At 38.1% G+C, this 19207-nt stretch overlaps 1 protein-coding gene across 3 annotated transcripts in view; it reads right to left on the bottom strand.

Annotated features, from left to right (window-relative positions):
• The window catches only part of HIPK1 (homeodomain interacting protein kinase 1), a 49363-nt gene that overhangs the window by 27711 nt on the left and 2445 nt on the right, over positions 1-19207 (bottom strand). For all 3 annotated transcript variants that reach the window (XM_044914588.1, XM_021689979.2, XM_044914589.1), the window contains exons 2-3: positions 10301-11378; positions 1674-1797 (exon numbers count right to left, since the gene is read on the bottom strand). In XM_044914588.1, the coding sequence (XP_044770523.1) occupies positions 1674-1797; positions 10301-11376 (1200 nt within the window). In that variant the 5' untranslated portion in view covers positions 11377-11378. The remainder of the gene's footprint in view (positions 1-1673; positions 1798-10300; positions 11379-19207) is intronic.

The raw sequence follows: 19207 nt of genomic DNA, 5'->3' as shown, positions 1-19207 counted from the left end.
GATGGTTTACAGCCCTGTGAACATACTAAAAATCATGGAGTTGTACACTTTAAATGGCTGAATTATATGGTATACGAATTATATCTCAATATAAGTTGTTTTAAAGAAACTTGACTATAAGAACAGAGATCCTGCAACAGAAATCTTTGTGTATAACCAGAGATGCACCAAGATAACCTATCCACAATCCTGCTCGACAACAGCAATATCCTATTTATTCAGCATGGGAAAAACGACTTCCTCCTACCACCCACAGTTTCACATCTATGTACTAGGCAAAATCTCTCAAAACTATCAGATCATTTCTTTATTTTAAAAAAACCCCAGTTGTACCTTAGCTTCTAAACCTAATTTCATTTGTTTCCACTTCCTAGGGAAATTTACAATACCAATCTGTTTACAAAAGGTTGAAGGTTGGCCTAGGAATGGCACTTGGGGGGCTGTAACTGCTCAGAGCAAGGTTTCTTAATTAGGGATCCATGAATCCCCTAAATTTGTACTCAAAACACTGTACATAAATTTTTCTGAAATGATCCATACCCATCCTTCATCAGATTCTCAAAAGGGTCTATGACCCAAAAATGAGAATCAGTGGCTTAGTTCAACCAACTGTGTCTTTGCATCATTTAATCTCCCTCACACTTTTTTGTCATTGTAAAATAAGAAAGCTGGCTTCTCTCTCACGAGGTAGAAGGAAGGCTAAATTACAAAGCTCAAGGTGACCAGTTACTTATCACATGAGCAACTCATTTTTTTGTTTCAATCAAAGACATGCCCAAAGAGTCAAATTTTTGGAAGGTGGACCTAAAAATGGATCAAGGAATCAAAATTCTAAGTTGAATAGGGGAAAATACTGTTTACTCTTTTTTCCTTTTAATAATTCCAGATAACCATTTATTTCTTTAAAAACAAAAAACAAAATATCCTCATGTACCTACTATGTGTCAGAGATAATGTCAGGAGCTGAAGATACACTAGTGGAATCAAACAGTCTATGCCCATAATACAGCATAGTGATTAGAACCTTTTTTTTTTTTTTTTTTAAGAACAAGAAATAAGAATTCACAATTTATGTCCATGGCAAAACCTTTTCCCTCAGGACCAGCTCCTTGGGAAACTGTAGCATATCCTGTAAAGCTTCTCTGTTTTGAGACACAGACCATCTTCTATTACAATACTTCTCAACTCATATGATTTCCCTCTTAAATCCTATTTTACAGAAAGCCAGTATACATCACAGCTTCCAGGGCCCAATGTGTTTCAGTATGCAGAGAGTACTTATTTCAGTATATGTCGTGTATAAGAAGAAGTAACAGCTCTGAATGAGACAAAGTTCACTCTTAAAATTCCAATTCCTCATCCTTCTTTACTTTCATATCTTAAAAACTCACAAGACACATTTGTTAACCCAAGTCAGTCTCTAATAAAGCATGATAGATCTGGAAAAGTACCAATCTAAGGTAATATGAAATAAAAACCTTTTTAAATTGCAAACATAGTATCAGACTAAGAAACAGGTAGAGAAAATTCTAGTCTTTAAAAAATATCCTTTCTAATTGGACTACTTTTTCCCTAATATCTAAATACTTCACTAGTAAGTACTTCTCTTCCTCTAGAATCTATTTCACTAGTAAATACCTGCATTCTATTTCCATCCCAATATATACTCTTACCTGATCATATTCTGAAGCACCAGGGTAAAGAGGCCATCCCAGGAACAGCTCAGCTATCACACAGCCCAGTGACCACATGTCAATAGCTTCACAAAATGGTAATCCAAGAATAATTTCAGGGGCTCTAGCAAAAACAAAAATAGCAAATTAAAAAACAAACATTATTCAGGGAAATTAACTATTGACTAAGTCCTGTTTTAGTATTAGCTCATTGTACATATTGATTTAAAGAAACTGAAAACTATCTTAGATATAAAATCCATCATTTGGGGCCAGATGTGTTTTGGAATTGAAAATTTTTTTGAATTTCAGAAAGGTATCACCATGCATAAAGCTACATATTGCACAGTAATCCCAATGGAGTTTATTAGGGAAGCACCCCATAATCGGACACATTAATATTTCCACAACGAAACAAATGAACAGTCATACTAAGTTGGCTAAATAAAGACTTTAAATAGCCTTACATTGGTTCAAGATAGATTCTGTCAATAAATGAGCTTAAACCAAACTTAGAAAAGTTCTTTAATTTTGAACTCTGAATTTTGAAATCACAGATAAGGGATCACAAATTTATTCTTTTTATTCTTAGCACCTTTTTAATTATAGAAAAATCAATTAAATGACCTGATCAATAAGTACCCCTTGGTAACAGAAACGCCCTCCTAGAGATATAGTGATCGAAAGCACTATAGAAATATTCACTTGCATTAATGTTCCAAGTGAGAAACCTAACCCTAGGGCGCCTTAAAGAGAAGACTAAGATAATACCATAAACTAAAAACTTTATATATATATATATATATACACACACACACACACACACATACACACACATATCCAAGGTATAATTATTATCCTCACTTATAGAGGAAACTGAGGTAAACAGAGTAAGTAATTTGCCCAAAATCACAGTTAATAAGTGGAAGGGCTAGAATTTGAACCCTGGCAATCTGGTTCTAGAGTTGTACCGTACTGTCTCCAAGTAAGTAAAAGTTGTATATATCCACCTATATAAATCTTTTTTTTTTTTTTTTTTTAAAGATTTTATTTATTTGTGAGAGAGAGAATGAGAGACAGAGAGCATGAGAGGGAGGAGGGTCAGAGGGAGAAGCAGACTCCCTGCCGAGCAGGGAGCCCGATGCGGGACTCGATCCCGGGACTCCAGGACCATGACCTGAGCCGAAGGCAGCTGCCCAACCAACTGAGCCACCCAGGCGCCCCACCTATATAAATCTATCTGGCATGGTGGTACATGGCATTTTTCAAACCGTGACTAAAATTATGAGCTAAATGGGTTTAAAAGGGGGAAGATAAATAATAACAGGCATTACTAATATCGATAATAATAAAAGATGACACTTATATAGTGCTTACTCTGTGCCATGCACTGTTCTAAGTTCTTTACAAATGTGGTCACTTACCCCTTACAACAATCCTACGAATGTAGATATTACTACTGTTAAGCCATCAATTCTTATTTTTTTTTTTTAAGTAGACTCCATGCCCTGCATGGAGCCCAGTGCAGGGCTTGAACTCACAACCCTGAGATCAAGACCTGAGCTGAGATCAAGTCGGACGCTTAACCGACTGAGCCACCCAGGAGCCCCAAGTCATCACTTCTAAGATGCATGGGTTTTTTTTTCATATTTTAACACTCTAAAGTCAAGAAGATTCTTGCAAATGATGATGTTTTTTAGCTTAATGGCAGTGATTTTACTTTATTATGAAACATAAATGTTTCATCTTTTAATCAATGGTATCTTAGATGCTATGTAATAAAGTATCCTTTCCATTTTACAGATGAGAAGTTAAGTAACTCACCCAAGGCCACACAATTACTGAATGATGGAGCGCAAGCAATCTGGATCTAAGGGCTGAGCTCGTAAACATTTTATCATCATCTCCAGACAATTTCCTTCCTTCTTATAAGTCACAGAATTGGAATCTGTAAGGGCACACCAGATCCAGACCCCTCGGCAGATTTCTCTCCCCAAGGAGCCCTCTAATGGGCTGTCCCCCCTCATGGAGTGCCTAGGTTTGTCCAACTTCGAGGTATTATGTGCACATTGTTGCTCTGGGGCAGGTAGGATTGAGCAGGGAGTGTATAAAGATTTTTCTCTAAATAAGAATATCCTCCCCCAAGTAATTTTCTAAGTAAGTAGCCCTTAGAAAATAAGGTAAATTAGAGGACTTCATAGGATCTAAAGGCTTTCCTGATCCTAGTACAGAAATAGCAGAAGAATGATCCAGGCCTGCTGAGACTTTCACTATTTGACAGCTATCATTGGAAGGACTAATATCACCAATTTTTATACTAATTGATGTGAACTGTGGTTTTGTTAGCCAAAGAAACAAACTTCAAAAGGGATATTCCTGTTGCAGGTGGCTAGGGCCACATATTACTGATGGAGTTTCAGAGTTTAATTAAATCCCAACCACTGCAGCATGTTTTTAAGATGGCACAAGTTTAATAGCATTAATAAACTAGAGCGTAAGAGTATCCAGAAACATAAAAGCTTTTCTAAAATTGAAAAGGGACAAAATTTTTACTTTCAGTGAGCAGAATCATTAATTTCCAAGTTCATGACAGTGCCAAAAATAGCTGGCAGGGAGAATGCAAATGGCTTTGTGCCAAAATAAAAACTGGGCTTAGAACATTCCTAAGCATCAATTGAAGAGCAACAGATTTGATTTTGCCATTCCCACTATACCAGGAAGACATTTTAAAATCCAAAGGTAGGTCATAGGGAGGGGGAGGCCACCCAATAACTTACTTCTTTAAAAAGGTAGCAATAATATGTGATAATTGTTAGGCATCCAACGCTTAAAGTTTCAGAGAAATTAAGAAAAACACTAATTCCAGCCCCCAAGCCCCATTAGACAAAAAAACCCCTAAAGACTGGCTGGAATCAGTTTTTCCATTTGGTTTCACTCTGCTTCTCGAGTAACGAAAGCAGATAAGGATTTCCAGCAAAAACTCACTTAAAACAGTAACTCTACTACATCTACCATACAAAAAGGCGAGTATCAAAGGAGGAAAAAAAAACCAATGAAAGTAAAAATAAAATAAGGTTGCTCAGTCTATTGAGGGCTTTTCACTATCATTAGAAACTAGAAATGCTGACTGACCTAAACTCTAAGAAGCAAAAAGACTGAGGTTATTTTCTTTTACTGAACAGAACAGAACAGAACATTTAAAGCAGGTTCATCTCTAAAGACTGAATGTTTTAAACTCTGAATTCAAAATATAATTCTTGGTACTATCTTCATTACTATATCATCTTTCCCCTTGGCCTCCATTATTTCTCAATCCCTCAATATAAACTCTCAACACTAAAATTCTGCTTCTACTTCATCTGTATAGGGAGGCTGAGTGAGGTTAATTACTCTTCTAGGTCCCTTTCCAGCTTTGACATTCTAACAACTGGACATTTAAAAAAGATGACCTACAGAAGCACAAGAGAAGAGGGGGGAAAAAAACAAACTGGCAGTATTCACTTTTGTAGGAAAATGGCATTAATTGTACTTTGGACATAGTGGGTCCCCTCTTTGAAAATACATCCCATCCTTAATGAACAAATACTAAACGGGCTCTAATGACTACAACCAGGTAGCAGAAATAGCAATCCTTGCCTTTTGATTTTCCAACATCAAATTTTTTTTTTTTTTAAAGATTTTATTTATTTGACAGAGAGAGAACACAGCGGTAGAGGGAACACAAGCAGGGGGAGTTGGAGAGGGAGAAGCAGGCTCCCCACGGAGCAGAGAGCCCGATGCAGGGCTCGATCCCAGGACCCTGAGATCATGACCTGAGCCGAAGGCAGACGCTTAATGACTGAGCCACCCAGGCGCCCCTCAAATCTCTTTAAACTAAAAAATTCCTCCAAAGTCATAAAGCGTTATTTCATTAGAATGTGGAACAAGCTCCAGTTAGAATCACTTAACAGCACAAATTAATCTCTGCTCAATGTCATGAACACTCTTGTTTCTTCCTGCCCATCTCAGAGGCATCAAACTTACCAGATCAGAGATGTTACATAAAACCTAACTTCCTGCATCTGTGGCTTAGGTGAAACTATAGTATGTTTATTTGTCTAGGATAAACTGAAAATATGCTTTCTTTCTCTAGCCCTTGTCCTTCCATACATAACAAATATAGTGATCTTAACTTTAGTAAAGCCAGCTAGTTTGTTCAGAATGGAAAAGCACTGAGCTTGTAAGCACGGCAAACCCTTGTGCCTAAACTCAAACCCCAAAGACAGCAACTTCTTTGGAAGTAGTCTACATCTACATTATAGTGGCCAGGAAATAAAGTATATTATTTCCATTGCTTAAGGCATTTAGCCATGCCCATGACCAACAGAGACAGTATGGTGGCAAAAATTTATGTCAACTGATAATATTTAGCATGTTATCAAGAGGATGAAGCAATGTAAACTAAAAAGGAAGGTAAGGGGAAGTCTGGCTTTGGAGCCAGGATGCTTCACTGGCCAAAGGGATTTCACAGAGGTTTTCTGAAAGACACCAGGGTGAGGACTTAACAGACTCTAAAAGCAACACAAAGAGGACCACTGTGGATAAAACTAACGGTAAAGAAGGAATGCCTGAGCTGCTATTCCATTGGCCTAAGGTTCATTATCAAATATTACTGTGACACTAGAGAATACTCATGTTAAATCCTAAATGAAAAAAAAAATCCTAAATGTAGTCAAGCCCTGGACATTGAACTTCAGTATGCATAGTAATTAATCAGTAATACACAGAACTCCTGTTTTTAAGGGGTAAACTGAGCTCCATTCACAATTACTCCTCTAGTCAAGAACTAAATGCAATGGATTTGCAGGATGATTCGTTGAAGAGTAATTACCAATGGACTTAAAAATCTGAAAATCTTATTTCCTATAAAAACAAAACATAACTGAATTACTCAAATGACGTCTTAAATTAAATCAAAAGGATAGGGCGCCTGGGTAGCTCAGTTAGTTAAGCGTCTGCCTTTGGTTTAGGTCATGATCTCAGTGTCCTGGCATCGAGCCCATGCCAGCCCCATGCCGGGCTCTCTGCTCAGCAGGGAGTCTGCCTCTCCCTCTCACTCTCCCTATGTGCTCTCCCTCTCTCTCAAATAAATAAAATCTTTAAAAAAAAAAAAAAAAAAGAATCAAGGTGCCCCTGGGTGGCTCAGTCAGTTAAGCATCTGCCTTCGTCCTGGGATCGAGCCCCACACAGGGCTTCCTGCTCAGCAGGGAGTCTACTTCTCTCTCTCCCTGCTGCTCGTGCTCTCTCTCTCTCTCAAATAATTTAAAAAAAAAAAAAAAAAAACTTAAAAAAAAATACATCAAAAGGATAGGGAAAGGGGAAAGATCAGCAACCTAACAATGAAAATTATTTGAATGAATTATTTATTAGAGAAAGCTAAGCAGCTGGAACTATTTACCCCCCAAATCTCCTTTACCCTTTAAGAGAAAATCCATCAAAATTATTTCACAAAATAATTGTTATTTCTATGGCTTTTTCAATCTTAACATTGCTTCCGTTACCACAAGACAAGGCAAATAGTTAAAGAACACCTGCAGGCACTGACTAGAGAAGAGATCAAGAAGCAAGAGCTGATCAGCCTCCACACCCCTCAGCAGTGCCCTCCCTCCTACCTCCCCAATGCTCCAAACGAGATGCAGAACTGAGCTCTTAAGTGCACCTGTAGAGCGTTTCTGTATATATACCTGAGTGGGTGGTGGTGGGATTGCTCAAAGGAGAATACTAAAAGAAAAAGTAATTGGAACCTAAATCTTCCAAGTTGTGAATAACTAAATGAAGGTAAGATTCTCAAAATCAGCCAAACTGCCTAGAGCAGCATGAAACGAGAAACCAAGGCTATAGGAACCTCTTTACTCCATCTCACTCAAGTAAGAAATAATCAGAGTTTTACAAAACTATAAAAGGAAAAGAGAAAAACAGAGAAGAGTGGATTGGAAGACGTAATGTTGTGAAGATGTCATTACTACCTAAAATGATTTACAGATTCAGAGCAATCCCTTCAAAAACCAATGACATTTTTTACAGAAATAAAAAATCCATCCTAAAATTCATACAGAATCTCAAGGGACTCTAAATAGTCAAAACAATCTTGAAAGAGAATAAAGCTAGAATCTCGCACTTGTTGATTTTAAAACTTACTACCAAGCTACAAGTAATCAAGACAGTGTGGTACTGGCATAAAGACAGACATATAGACCAATGGAATAGGAGAGCCAAGAAATAAACCCTTGTATTTATGGTCAATGAATTATGACAAATGTCAAGACCTTTCAATAGAGAAAAGATAGTCTTTTAAGCAAATGGTTCTAGAAAAACTGAATATCCACAGGCAAAAGAATGAAATTGGACCCCTATCTTATACCATATATAAAAATTAACTTAAAAATAGACCAAAGATCCAAATACAAGAGCTATCTATGTCTATATTTATGTTCTTTTAAATAGCTAAAAATTATAGAACTCTTATAAGAAAGCAAAGCAGAAAAAGTTTCATGACATTGGTTTGACAATGATTTCTTACATATAACACCAAAAGCAAAAGCAACAAAAAAAAAAACAAATTGAACTTCATTAAAATTTAAAACTTTTGTGCAAATACCATTGACAAAGTGAAAAGGCAACCCCATGGAATGAAAGATATATTTGCAAATCATCTATCTGCTGAGGGATTAATACCTAGAATATATAAAGAACTCTTACAACGCCACAAAAAAACAATCCAATTCAAAAATGGACAAAGGATTTGAATAGACATTTCTCCAAAGATACACAGATGTCTGACAGACAAATGAAAAGATGCTCAACATCACTAATCATTAGCGAAATACAAATAAAACCCCATGAATACCATTTCACACACAGAAGGATGGCTATTATCCCCCCAACTTCAAAAAAACAAAAACAAGTGTTGATGAGGAGGTGGAGAAACTGGAATACTCATGCACTGCTAGTGGAAAACAATTTGGTGGTTCCTCAAAAAGTTAAACACAGAATTACCATATGATCCAGCAATTCTACTTTTAGCTATATACCCAAAAGAATTGAAAACAGGGACTTAAACTCTTGAACACTAATGTTCTTTGCAGCATTGTTCATAATAGCCAAAAATGTGGAAACCCAAGGGAATGGATAAACAAAATGTAGCACATACATGCACTGGAATATTATTTAGTCATGAAAAGGAATGAAAGTCTGATACATTTTATAGTATGGATTAATCTTGAAAACATTATGCTAAGTGAAATAAGCCAGACACAAAGGGACAAATATTGCATAATTCCACCTACAAGCAGTATCTAGAATAGGCAAATTCATAGAGACCAAAGTCAAACAGAAGTTACCAGGGGTAGGGGGAAAGGTGGAGTTATTGCTTAATGGTTACAGAGCTTCTGTTTTGGGTGATGAAAAAAATTTAGAAATAGTGGTGATGGTCATACAACACTATGAATGTACTTAATGACACTGAATGGTACATTTAAAAATGGTTAAAATCGTAAACTTCATGTTAGGCAGATTTTACACAATTAGAAAAAATATGTAGATGGCACATGTGAGTCTTGTACAGGTTAAAATATCCTTCTATTATTTTCACACATAATATATGGAATTCTAAGCTCAGACTTTCTATTTACTCAAAATTTAATAGAGGCTTTTGACAGATTAGACATATCTCCTGATAAACACGTATTGTGGATTACCTATTTTTTTTTTTGTTTATTGTTTTATTTCTTGATTGGGTGAGTGGACAATTTGTATTTAATGATCATTAAAATTAAGTATCAGATTCCTTAAAATTAGTAACTAGACAAGTAAATAAATGAGGTATTGAACAATAAAAGCTCATTTAAGAAGACTTGCCCCTTTTCTTTCAGTAAATCTCCTTGGTTATAGCACAGACAACATTGTAATATACCAGCATTTAAGAACTATCCCAGTAATTATTACATATTAAAAAGGTAGCTTTGTTAGAAGTATCAATCTGGAAATATAAATCACTAAAATATAAGGCACTTGGGTCAAGGACATTCTAGGATAACCAAATAAGGTCATAACTGAATAAGTTAGAACTATTATGGAGATGTTAAAACAGGAAGAGCCCTTAGCAATCATCAAATCCAATTCTATTACAAAAGAAAGAAAACGTCAAAGAATGAAATGTTGCTAGAGTTAAACCTGGAATTATTCCCAAAGCATTTTACCTGCCAAGAAAGGAACTTGGAAAAAGTAGCAGCATATGCCCAAATTCATTACAAATAAGTAAACATCTTTATATTTGTAAAGACTCTTTAAAATGGAAAATTAGGCATAATGGTACTAAAGAAGGAACCAGATGCTAGTATAATTCAACTAGGAACAAGCTTCAGAATCGAACTGAATTAATTTTTCTAGTCTTAAATAAAAACTTCAGAAATAAAATAATGTTACATATAGGAATGCCAGACAAGGAATAAAGTAAAACATATTATCCTATTCTACCTTGGAATCTGTAAATAAATTCATTGTTTTCTGTATGTAGCTCTATGTAATATATGTTAAATGTAAAGACAGATCTCTAGTCTAAGATATGCTTTTTAGCATTTGTCACTTGCCTGTAGTAACGTGACTGTAAGTAGGTTGAGCACACAGCTTTGGAAACGTGACTAGCAGAACCAAAGTCAATGACCTTCACTCGGTAGGGTTGGCGCACTGGATCGACCAGCATTATGTTTTCAGGCTTAAGGTCAGCGTGAATCAGACCAAGGCTCTTGAGCTTCATCAGGGCTGTGGCCACCTGCTGCAAGATTGGTCTGATGTACTTGAGTGGCAGTGGGCTAAACTTGTTCTGCTTTAGAAAATCATACAAGTTCTGCTCCAGCATCTCAAACACAAGGCAGGTGTGATTCTTATGCTGAAAGCACTCATAAGAACGGACAAAATTATACTCATCAGCATTTTCACTGCTTAGGCGAGAAAGGATGCTCACTTCAATCTGTCCCTGTCTGGCATAGGAGGGGTGGTTCTTCAAGATTTTAATAGCCACGATTTCCTTAGTGCTCCGCTTCCAGCACTTAGCCACCTGTCCAAACGTTCCCCGGCCTAGAAACTCCAACACTTCATAGCTATTGGTCATAGAGCAAAGGATCTCATGCTGGACCAGCTGGTAATCCCCTTCTCCACTGGAACTGCTACTCTTTGTGGTCACAGTGGTGGTCGTGGCAGCAGCACCCACCACAGTCCTGTTTTGCAGCATGAGAGGGGGATGTTCTTCTATGATTTGCACGCTACCGTTGCTGTCAACTTCCTCACTTTTTCTTTTCAATCCACATTTTTGATATGGCTCAAGCAAAGAAACGTTGTTTCTGTGAGTCAGGGTCTGGCTGCTTTGGAAGGTTGATGGAGCAGCACTGGCCGAGCTATCAGCAGCTGTTACAACAATATGCTCCACTGCAGGAGCTGGGAGGAGGAGGCCCTGGTCGTAAGCAGGGATGTTGAAATTTGCTACCTGGTGAGAGGAGTTGGCTTGCCCTTGTGTGGCTGGGAGGGTTTTGCTGTGGGTATAATATTTGTCGTTGCTGCTCTGTCCAGAAACATCCCAGCCAGAGGGCTCTATTTTCAGTTTCTTCGCACTGCAGAAGGCACTCGACGACACTGATGGGGGGGAAAACACCTGCAGCTGTGATGCCATACCTACGTTGAGAGAGAGGAAGAATTAGACCCTCAATTTTACACAACCCCTCAACTAACAGATCAGAAAACTTTTAGTTTTGAAAAACCACAAGTAAAATATACCTATCTGGCTGGGGTTTTATTTTATACATTTTCCAAAACACGTTTCCTATTACAGAAGATCAACTTTTTGGTCTACTCACACACCCTTAATCACTCTTTGAGACTCAGCAACAGGTAGTATTGTTAAAAGAGCATGAACATCTATTATGGTTAATAAAATAATAACCATAATAATAATAATAGCTTAGATGACTGATCACTTACTATGTGTCAAGTAGTCGTCTAAGCACTTCACATGCATTACTCATTTAAAATTTGTCACCACAACTCTTTGGAAAAGATACTATCATTATTTCCACTTTACAGATGAGGAAACTAAGATACAGAGTGGTTAAAGTAACTTGCCCAAAATAGCAGAGCTATTAAGTAGCAGCACTGGAATTCAAACCCAGGCTCTTTGGCCCCAGAGCTCATTCCACAGCTCTGTGTTCACTCCTGCCCTGATGAGCTTTTTGATCAATTATTTAAATTTAGACATAGATGGCACACTTATAAAATTTACAGAGGAATCATTTGGACAGGATACTCAATATATTGCTAAGTAACAGGTCCAAAAAGACCACAATAGGGTAGAAACTACAAGACAAATCGAGCAGATGAAATTGAACACAAATATAGAATCCTACGTAGTCCAAACAAAGTATGACTAGCACAAAGCACAAGGATAAGAAATACAAGGTCTAGGAGGAGCACATGTATTTGAAAAACACTTTCAGTTGGTAAGAGAAACATTATGTAGTAATGCTCCCCGCCCACCACCAAAAGCTAATTCAATCTTAAACTACATTCATAGAGGGGTGCCTGGGTGGCTCAGTCGGTTAAGCGCTGCCTTCGGCTCAGGCCATGATCCCAGGGTCCTGGGATCAAGCCCCGCATCGGGCTCCCTGCACAGTGGGAAGCCTGCTTCTCCCTCTCCCTCTACCTTCTGCTCTGCCTATCTGTGCTCTCTCTGTCTCTGTCAAATAAATAAATAAAATAAAATAAAAAACTACATTCATAGACAGTGTCCAGAATGTACTGGACAAAGCGAAGGCTATTTACTCTGCTAACTATTTTAATAGTGTCTAGCTCTTTCCACACTACATTGTAAAGAGGACCACTGATAAAATGACCAGAAGAAAGTAATCAAGATGATGTGAGCCTATTGAGAGGATCTTCTGAAGAACTACAGGAAGTTACTCTTAGAAAAATATGGAGAAAGGGCGTAGAACAGCCCAGCTTTCTGTCCCGGAATATCCCATAAACACCTCAAGCCCAATAAACCCCAAGACTCCCAAAGCTAATACTTTCAGAAAAAAGTTCAAACAACTGACATAGCATACAAGCCATTTCCTATTTATCTTCTCCCTTCTCAACCATATAACCCTCAGATGCCTGGGGGCTCTATATTAATTCTTCTTCTCTTATCCATACTTTCCCCCTTCCCAATAACTACCTTCCCAGGTTTAGTCATCTGCAAAAGATTCTCAAATCTTTATCTCTACCCCAGACTTCTCTCTCCTGAACTCCAAATTCTTATTTCCAAATAACCACTCCACACTGCAATTTGGATATCTTGCTGACATCTCAAATTTAACACGTCCAAAATTAAACTTATGAGCCTCCACCCCACCCCTAGTCTTCTGTCTCAATTATGACACCACCATATATACCCAACATCTCAAGCCAAAAATCACAGAGGCAATGAGTCTCAGTTTCCTCATCTATAAACTGGTGATAATAATACCTACCTCATGGGGTTATTCTGAGAATTAAATTATTTAATATATGTAAAGTGCTCAGTGCCTGGAATTCATTTAGTATTATTATCCTGACTCCTCCTCCTCCCTTACTACTCTAATCTATAACCAAATCTTACCAATTCTACCTCCTAAGTATATTTCAAAATCAGCCATTGGGACCAATCTAGTTCAAAGAGCCAGTAGCCAGTAGCCTCCAACTAATCTTGAATGCACTCTGGGGATCTTTGTTTTTAAACTATGCAAATCAGATGACTGCTCTTTCTTTCTTAACCACCTTCTTCCCCCTGCCTCCAGGGTTTTCCACTGCTTTGTGGATAAAATCCAAAATCCTCAATCTGCCTTAAAAAGCTCTCCAAAAATCTGGTTGTTGTCTTCCAAAATCTCCCCACCTTGATTCCTCCATTCCAGCCATACTGCCCTTTTCAGTTCTTGGAAGGCCCTCTGATGTGTTGAAGATTTTCTTCTGGGAAAACCATCCATTCACATACACACACACACACACACACACACACAACTACCACCATCCCCCCCCACCCCCCCCCCGCCACCGTGCACTCCCATAGCATTTTGTTTCTCCCTTACAACTCGAAATTATTCATTTAATGTTACTCACATTTCCGGCTACAGTGTAAGTTCCATGATAGGTACAGTATCTGTCTGTCTTGTTCTTTGCTTATCACCAGGAACTACCACAGAGACTCTGGCAATATTCAGACACACAGTATTTGTTGGATATTTTTGACTCCTGCCTACCAACTTATATCTACTCCCTACCACTCAAACTGCAGGATTTTCAAATGCTTGCTTTTATTTTTCAAATGTCCCTCCCTTTTACCTGTGCAGTCTTTGAGATATAGGGGGAGTCTCCTATACTACACATAGTATAATTTTACTAGTCATAAGAGAATAAACAAGCACAACAAGAAAGGAAGGAAGTGTGACAAAGGATTGTTACAGAACATAAAAAAGCAATGTGTACATTTCTTTGTGCCTGAATGCAACTAAAAACCATCTGCACTGGACTAGACAGCTGGAACGAAGAACAAATCCCCAGCCTTCAATTTCTAAGATGTGGTCTGGATTTACTTTAAACAACAGTTTCCATAATTTATGTGAACCCTGAAGAGAAAAAAGTGTAAATTAAAAGCTAAAGCCAGTGCAATTTAACTACAAGGCTACAAATTTACAAGTCCTCTTGTTCAGCCTATATCACTGACATAATAACAAATTAAAAGAAAAATGTGAAACCAAGTAGTACCTTTACAAAATTTACCTATTCAAATACATGCAAAAGTACTTCTCATCTATCATAAAACTGCGCCAATTTTTGAACAATGAAAGGAAGCAAATTTTTGAAATTTGTTTTCCATTGCATATCTGTTCAGCTACTAATTTTAACAATCTATCAAGAAACAGGAGCACAACCTTTATGTGCCTAAAAGTATTTGATAAAAGAAATGAATGCAAAATTTGCAGTTTGTAGCTATGTCTAAGAATATGAAAGCTTAAAGTAATAATACTGAAAAGAATTCATGAAGTATAATACCAAATTTTTAAAAGTATGTTCATAACTAGACACCCATTAAAATATTGCATTTACCAGAGTAATGTTATGGACAACTTTTCACCCAATAAACAAAATAACAGATACTGATGGTTTCAAATCTTCACAGCAAGCACTGCAAAATGCACAAGTTCTAGGAATTTTTCTCTAAGTTTAAGTATATAAACGAATGCAATTCTTATTCAGTAAGACAAACTTTTAAGTCCACCCACAGGGAAAGAAAAACCCAGAATTTCACTGGCCTTCCCCATAGTAAGGGTGTGTGGTACTTAAGTCAGTTTTATGCCAGTATGGCTGAGACTCATCCTGACCTCAACCAGCACAAGGTGAGAAGAAAATACATAATCAAAACTGCCTGGAAAAATCAACACTCTTGGGGCACTTGGGTGGCTCATTTGGTTAAGCATCTGCCCCCAGGTCATGATCTCAAGGTCCTGGGATTGAGCCCCATGTCAGGCTCCCTGCTCAGTGGGCAGTCTGCTTCTCCCTCTCCTTTTGCCCCTCCCCGCTGCTCATGTTCTCTCTCTCTCTAGTAATAAATAAAATTTTTAAAAAAAGAAAAAGAAAAATCAACACTCTTATCTACATGACACCCTGAAATTCAGCTAAAAGCAGCCATTTCTAGACATAAGATAAAGATACTATGTTCCATAAAACCTGCCTTTGCAAAGTGGGGAAGCAATTTTCTTCCTAGGGTGAGACCTCCCAAACAAAATTATGGAACAGAATTAACATCTGTGGAAAACTTACTATGTATCAGACTCTGTTAAGAATATTCTCAAATAGCAGGAGAGCAGCTCCCAATAAATTAAAAAGTTACTTCTGACTTCCTGAAAATGTTGCACCTCTTGACTCTAGTAATAAACTAGTCTTCATTTCAAACCTGACTTTCCATCTAAATATACTGACAAATTTGGCCACTGCATGCATTAATCGGGAACTAGAACTAACAGGCAAAAGGTTACTAGTACTCGCACTTATTGCTAAAGAGAACTGAGTCTTGCTAGAACCTAAGGCTTTCAAAAACAATCAAATTAAAGGCTTCCCCACTCCCTGCCGTGGTCACATCTATCAAACATTTACAGAGTGCCCCACATTATGGGCACTATAGGTAGGTAATATTACTACAAATGATTCAAATATTATAACTATGAATGGAACAGTTGGTTATGACAACCAAGGTAATCATTTGTCAGTGTTTTGCCCTTACTCTTCAGGTAACTTCCATCTTCCACATCAATAATAAATTCCTACTGCTTTCACTTAGCATCATCTTTGCCTCTTTGATACAATTTAACAATTGGTGACCTAAATAACCTAAAATCAGTACTGTATATTGATTGCTTCCTCTGGCACTTGTACTCAGCTGATGTGTACACAGATATACATCTTCTCCAGCACGCTGATATATAAAGAATATTCACATCATTAAAGTAGGTAAATAAGAAAACACATTCTGTAAAAATAAAGCAAGGAGTAGTTTTGGGAAGAAAACTCCTTCACCACAACACCATCTATCTCTCCACTCCACCCATTTTTCTCCACTCCTGCTGACAATCCTGGACTATTTCAACAGCCTAACTTGCTTCCCCCAAATGGTACTCTCAAGCCCCCTTTTTAAACTCCCTTCTCCCAACTCATTCTTTACCTTACAACTGAAGCTTTTAAAAATGCTTATCTGTCTTCTGCTTAAAACCTTGAGATAAAGTCTGAGATCTCTAAATTTCCAGTAGCACTAAATTTCTCTGGGTTCCTAGAGTAGGCCTTATTTCTCCCATCTTAGTTCCTTCACACATAATAGTCCCTCTTTGAACTTCATTGAACCCTCCTAGTCTTCTCTTTTTCTAACTTCTACTTATCCTGTTAATCTCCATTTAAACCTCACTTTTTTCAGTGTTGTATAGGCTGTTGGTTTGGATCAAAATCTACTCTCCTTCACCCCAGGCACATGGCTATGTTCACCAGCCCCTCTCACCAACAGACAGAGTGATGTGTGGGTTAGCTTTTTGTGTTCCTTTCCATTTCCACCAGCAGAAACCCATGGAGACCCAGCTTCCACCATGAAACAATGCTCAAGGGATGACAGAGCAGTAAGATGGAAAGAACTGTCTCTGAATGATCCTCTAAGAGCAGAGCCACCTGCCCACCAAGAATGCTCACTTCAACCTGGAACATTTACTTCAGGCTGTTACACGAAAGAAAAACTAATTTCCTAGGTTATGTATGTTTTAGTCAGCCTTATGCTGACAAATAACACTCAGAAAGCCTTGCCCGGATCACTTTGTACTAGCTTAGGTTTCCTGGTAAAGGCTCCCACAGCATCCTGTACCACTTCTTAGTACTTACCACATTTGTACTTATTTAAGTCATTTACTCATTTAACAAACGTATATTGAGTACCTAGTCTGTCTGCCTGGCACTGTTCTAGAAACTAGGGATAACAGTGGTGTTCCAGAAGGACAAGATTCCTTGTCTCCCGGAATTTAACTTTCTTCTGGGAAGACAAACACACACACACCCCCAAGAAAACAGTAGCTAGTGATAATGCTATGATGAAAACAAAACACAGTGATGTGACAGAGACGGTGGGAAGGGCAGAGGTACTCTAAATTTGGTGGTCAGGAAAGGCCTTGTAAGGTGGTAGCACTTAAGCTAAGATACAACTCACAAGAAGGAGCCATTCCAGTGAATGACAACAGTTAGTGCCAAGGCACATTCTTGGCCTATTTGAATAGAACAGGAGAGAAAATAATAGAAACAGGGCCCAAAGAGACAGACAAGGGCCAGATCACATATTAACTCATGAGACCACCCTAAATGTTATTCTAAGCATGACTATTTAAAAGTTGACTTCTCAGGACGCCTGGGTGCCTCAGTCGGTTAAGCGTCCGACTCTTGATCTGGGCTCTGGTCGTGATCTCAGGGTTGTGAGACTGAGGCCTATATCAGGTTCCACGCTGGGTGTGAAGCCTGCTTAAGATTCTCTCTGTCTCTCTGCCTCTCCCCCCCACCCCCAAAAAAGTTGACTTTTCTTAAACTGCCAGTTCTGTGAGGGCAATTCCCAATACCAGATTAGGTGTCTTTTTTTTCTTTTTGGTATCACCAGCATCTATCACATATGGTATGTGTCAAATGTTTGTTAGAATAAATGACTAGAAAGAGATCATTACTGCTCCATATATAAACATAAGGGGATCTCAGGTGTCATACTGACTAAGTTAGAGAAATAGTCAAGTGAAATAGAAATTATAGTCTCTTGCCTACGAGAGAAGACCTAAATTAGTTTTCTAAGTGTAGTGATACATGAAGGAAAAAATAAGCGTGAAACCCTAAGGACACCATTTGAATGGAAGTTCCCCACCCCTTTCCTGTAACACTTTCCTTCATAAGGAACCAACAAGCCAACTGCCCAACCAGTATGCAAAGAGAGGGCATGGAATAAGTGGTGCTGGCTGATGAAAGAGTAACCCTACAATTCTATGTAATTTACAGCCATATAATCAATATTTTGTAATATTTTGGTAAACTAGCTGATGGGTGCTTTCCTTCTAGGCAGGATATCTTTTCCTAAATTTCAATCACTCTGCTATTTATTTGGAATGATGACTCTATAGCTACAGAACAAAAGAAAAGTAGGTGTTTTTTATGTTTGGTAAAAAGGTACGATCTTGGGGGGCGCCTGGGTGGCTCAGTCTTTAAGCGTCTGCCTTCAGCTCAGGTCATGATCCCGGGGTCCTGGGATCGAGCCCCGCGTCGGGCTCCTGCTTCGCGGAAAGCCTGCTTCTCCCTCTCCCACTCCCCCTGCTTGTGTTCCCTCTCTCTCTCTCTCCTCCCTCTGTCAAATAAGTAAATAAAATCTTAAAAAAAAAAAAAAAGGTATGATCTTGGTATGTGCACCCAACAGTTTACAAGGCCTATAAAGTTTAGAATGAAGAAAGCTGTACCTCGAGAAGTTTCAAGCATAAGGAAAATGTCAAATTAACAAAGCATACATCAATATGGAACATAAACGTTGAGATGACCCTGTTTAGATCAGTCAGCAAAGGCCTAAGGAAAATAGGACTTTAAATAAGGTAACAACACTTTGGCAGATGGAAGGCAGAATAACTTCTTTCAGATGAATGAGATAACTTTTGCCAGTATGCCAGGGAATGTGGCAATATGAAAAACTGTTTCAAGTAAGGAGATGTACTTGACTGAAGCAGAAGACACTGGCAAAAAAGTACAGGGATTCTTACAGCTAAACCAGACCTTATGAGACTCTTTCCAAAACCCCCTAATTCCAAGATGAGAAAAAGGAGACCCAAGAAAGGCAAACAAGTTTTACATAGAGCTAATGAGTAGCAATGCTGGCAAAGAATTCAGGTCTTCTGATTCTTTTTCATTAAGCACTCTGGGAAAGCACTATACCTACCAGGTGC

This window comes from Neomonachus schauinslandi, chromosome 4, assembly GCF_002201575.2.
Source record: "Neomonachus schauinslandi chromosome 4, ASM220157v2, whole genome shotgun sequence".
Classification (NCBI taxonomy): domain Eukaryota; kingdom Metazoa; phylum Chordata; class Mammalia; order Carnivora; family Phocidae; genus Neomonachus; species Neomonachus schauinslandi.
Note: the sequence above shows the minus strand (reverse complement) of the source record. Positions and strands in the feature narration are given on the sequence as shown.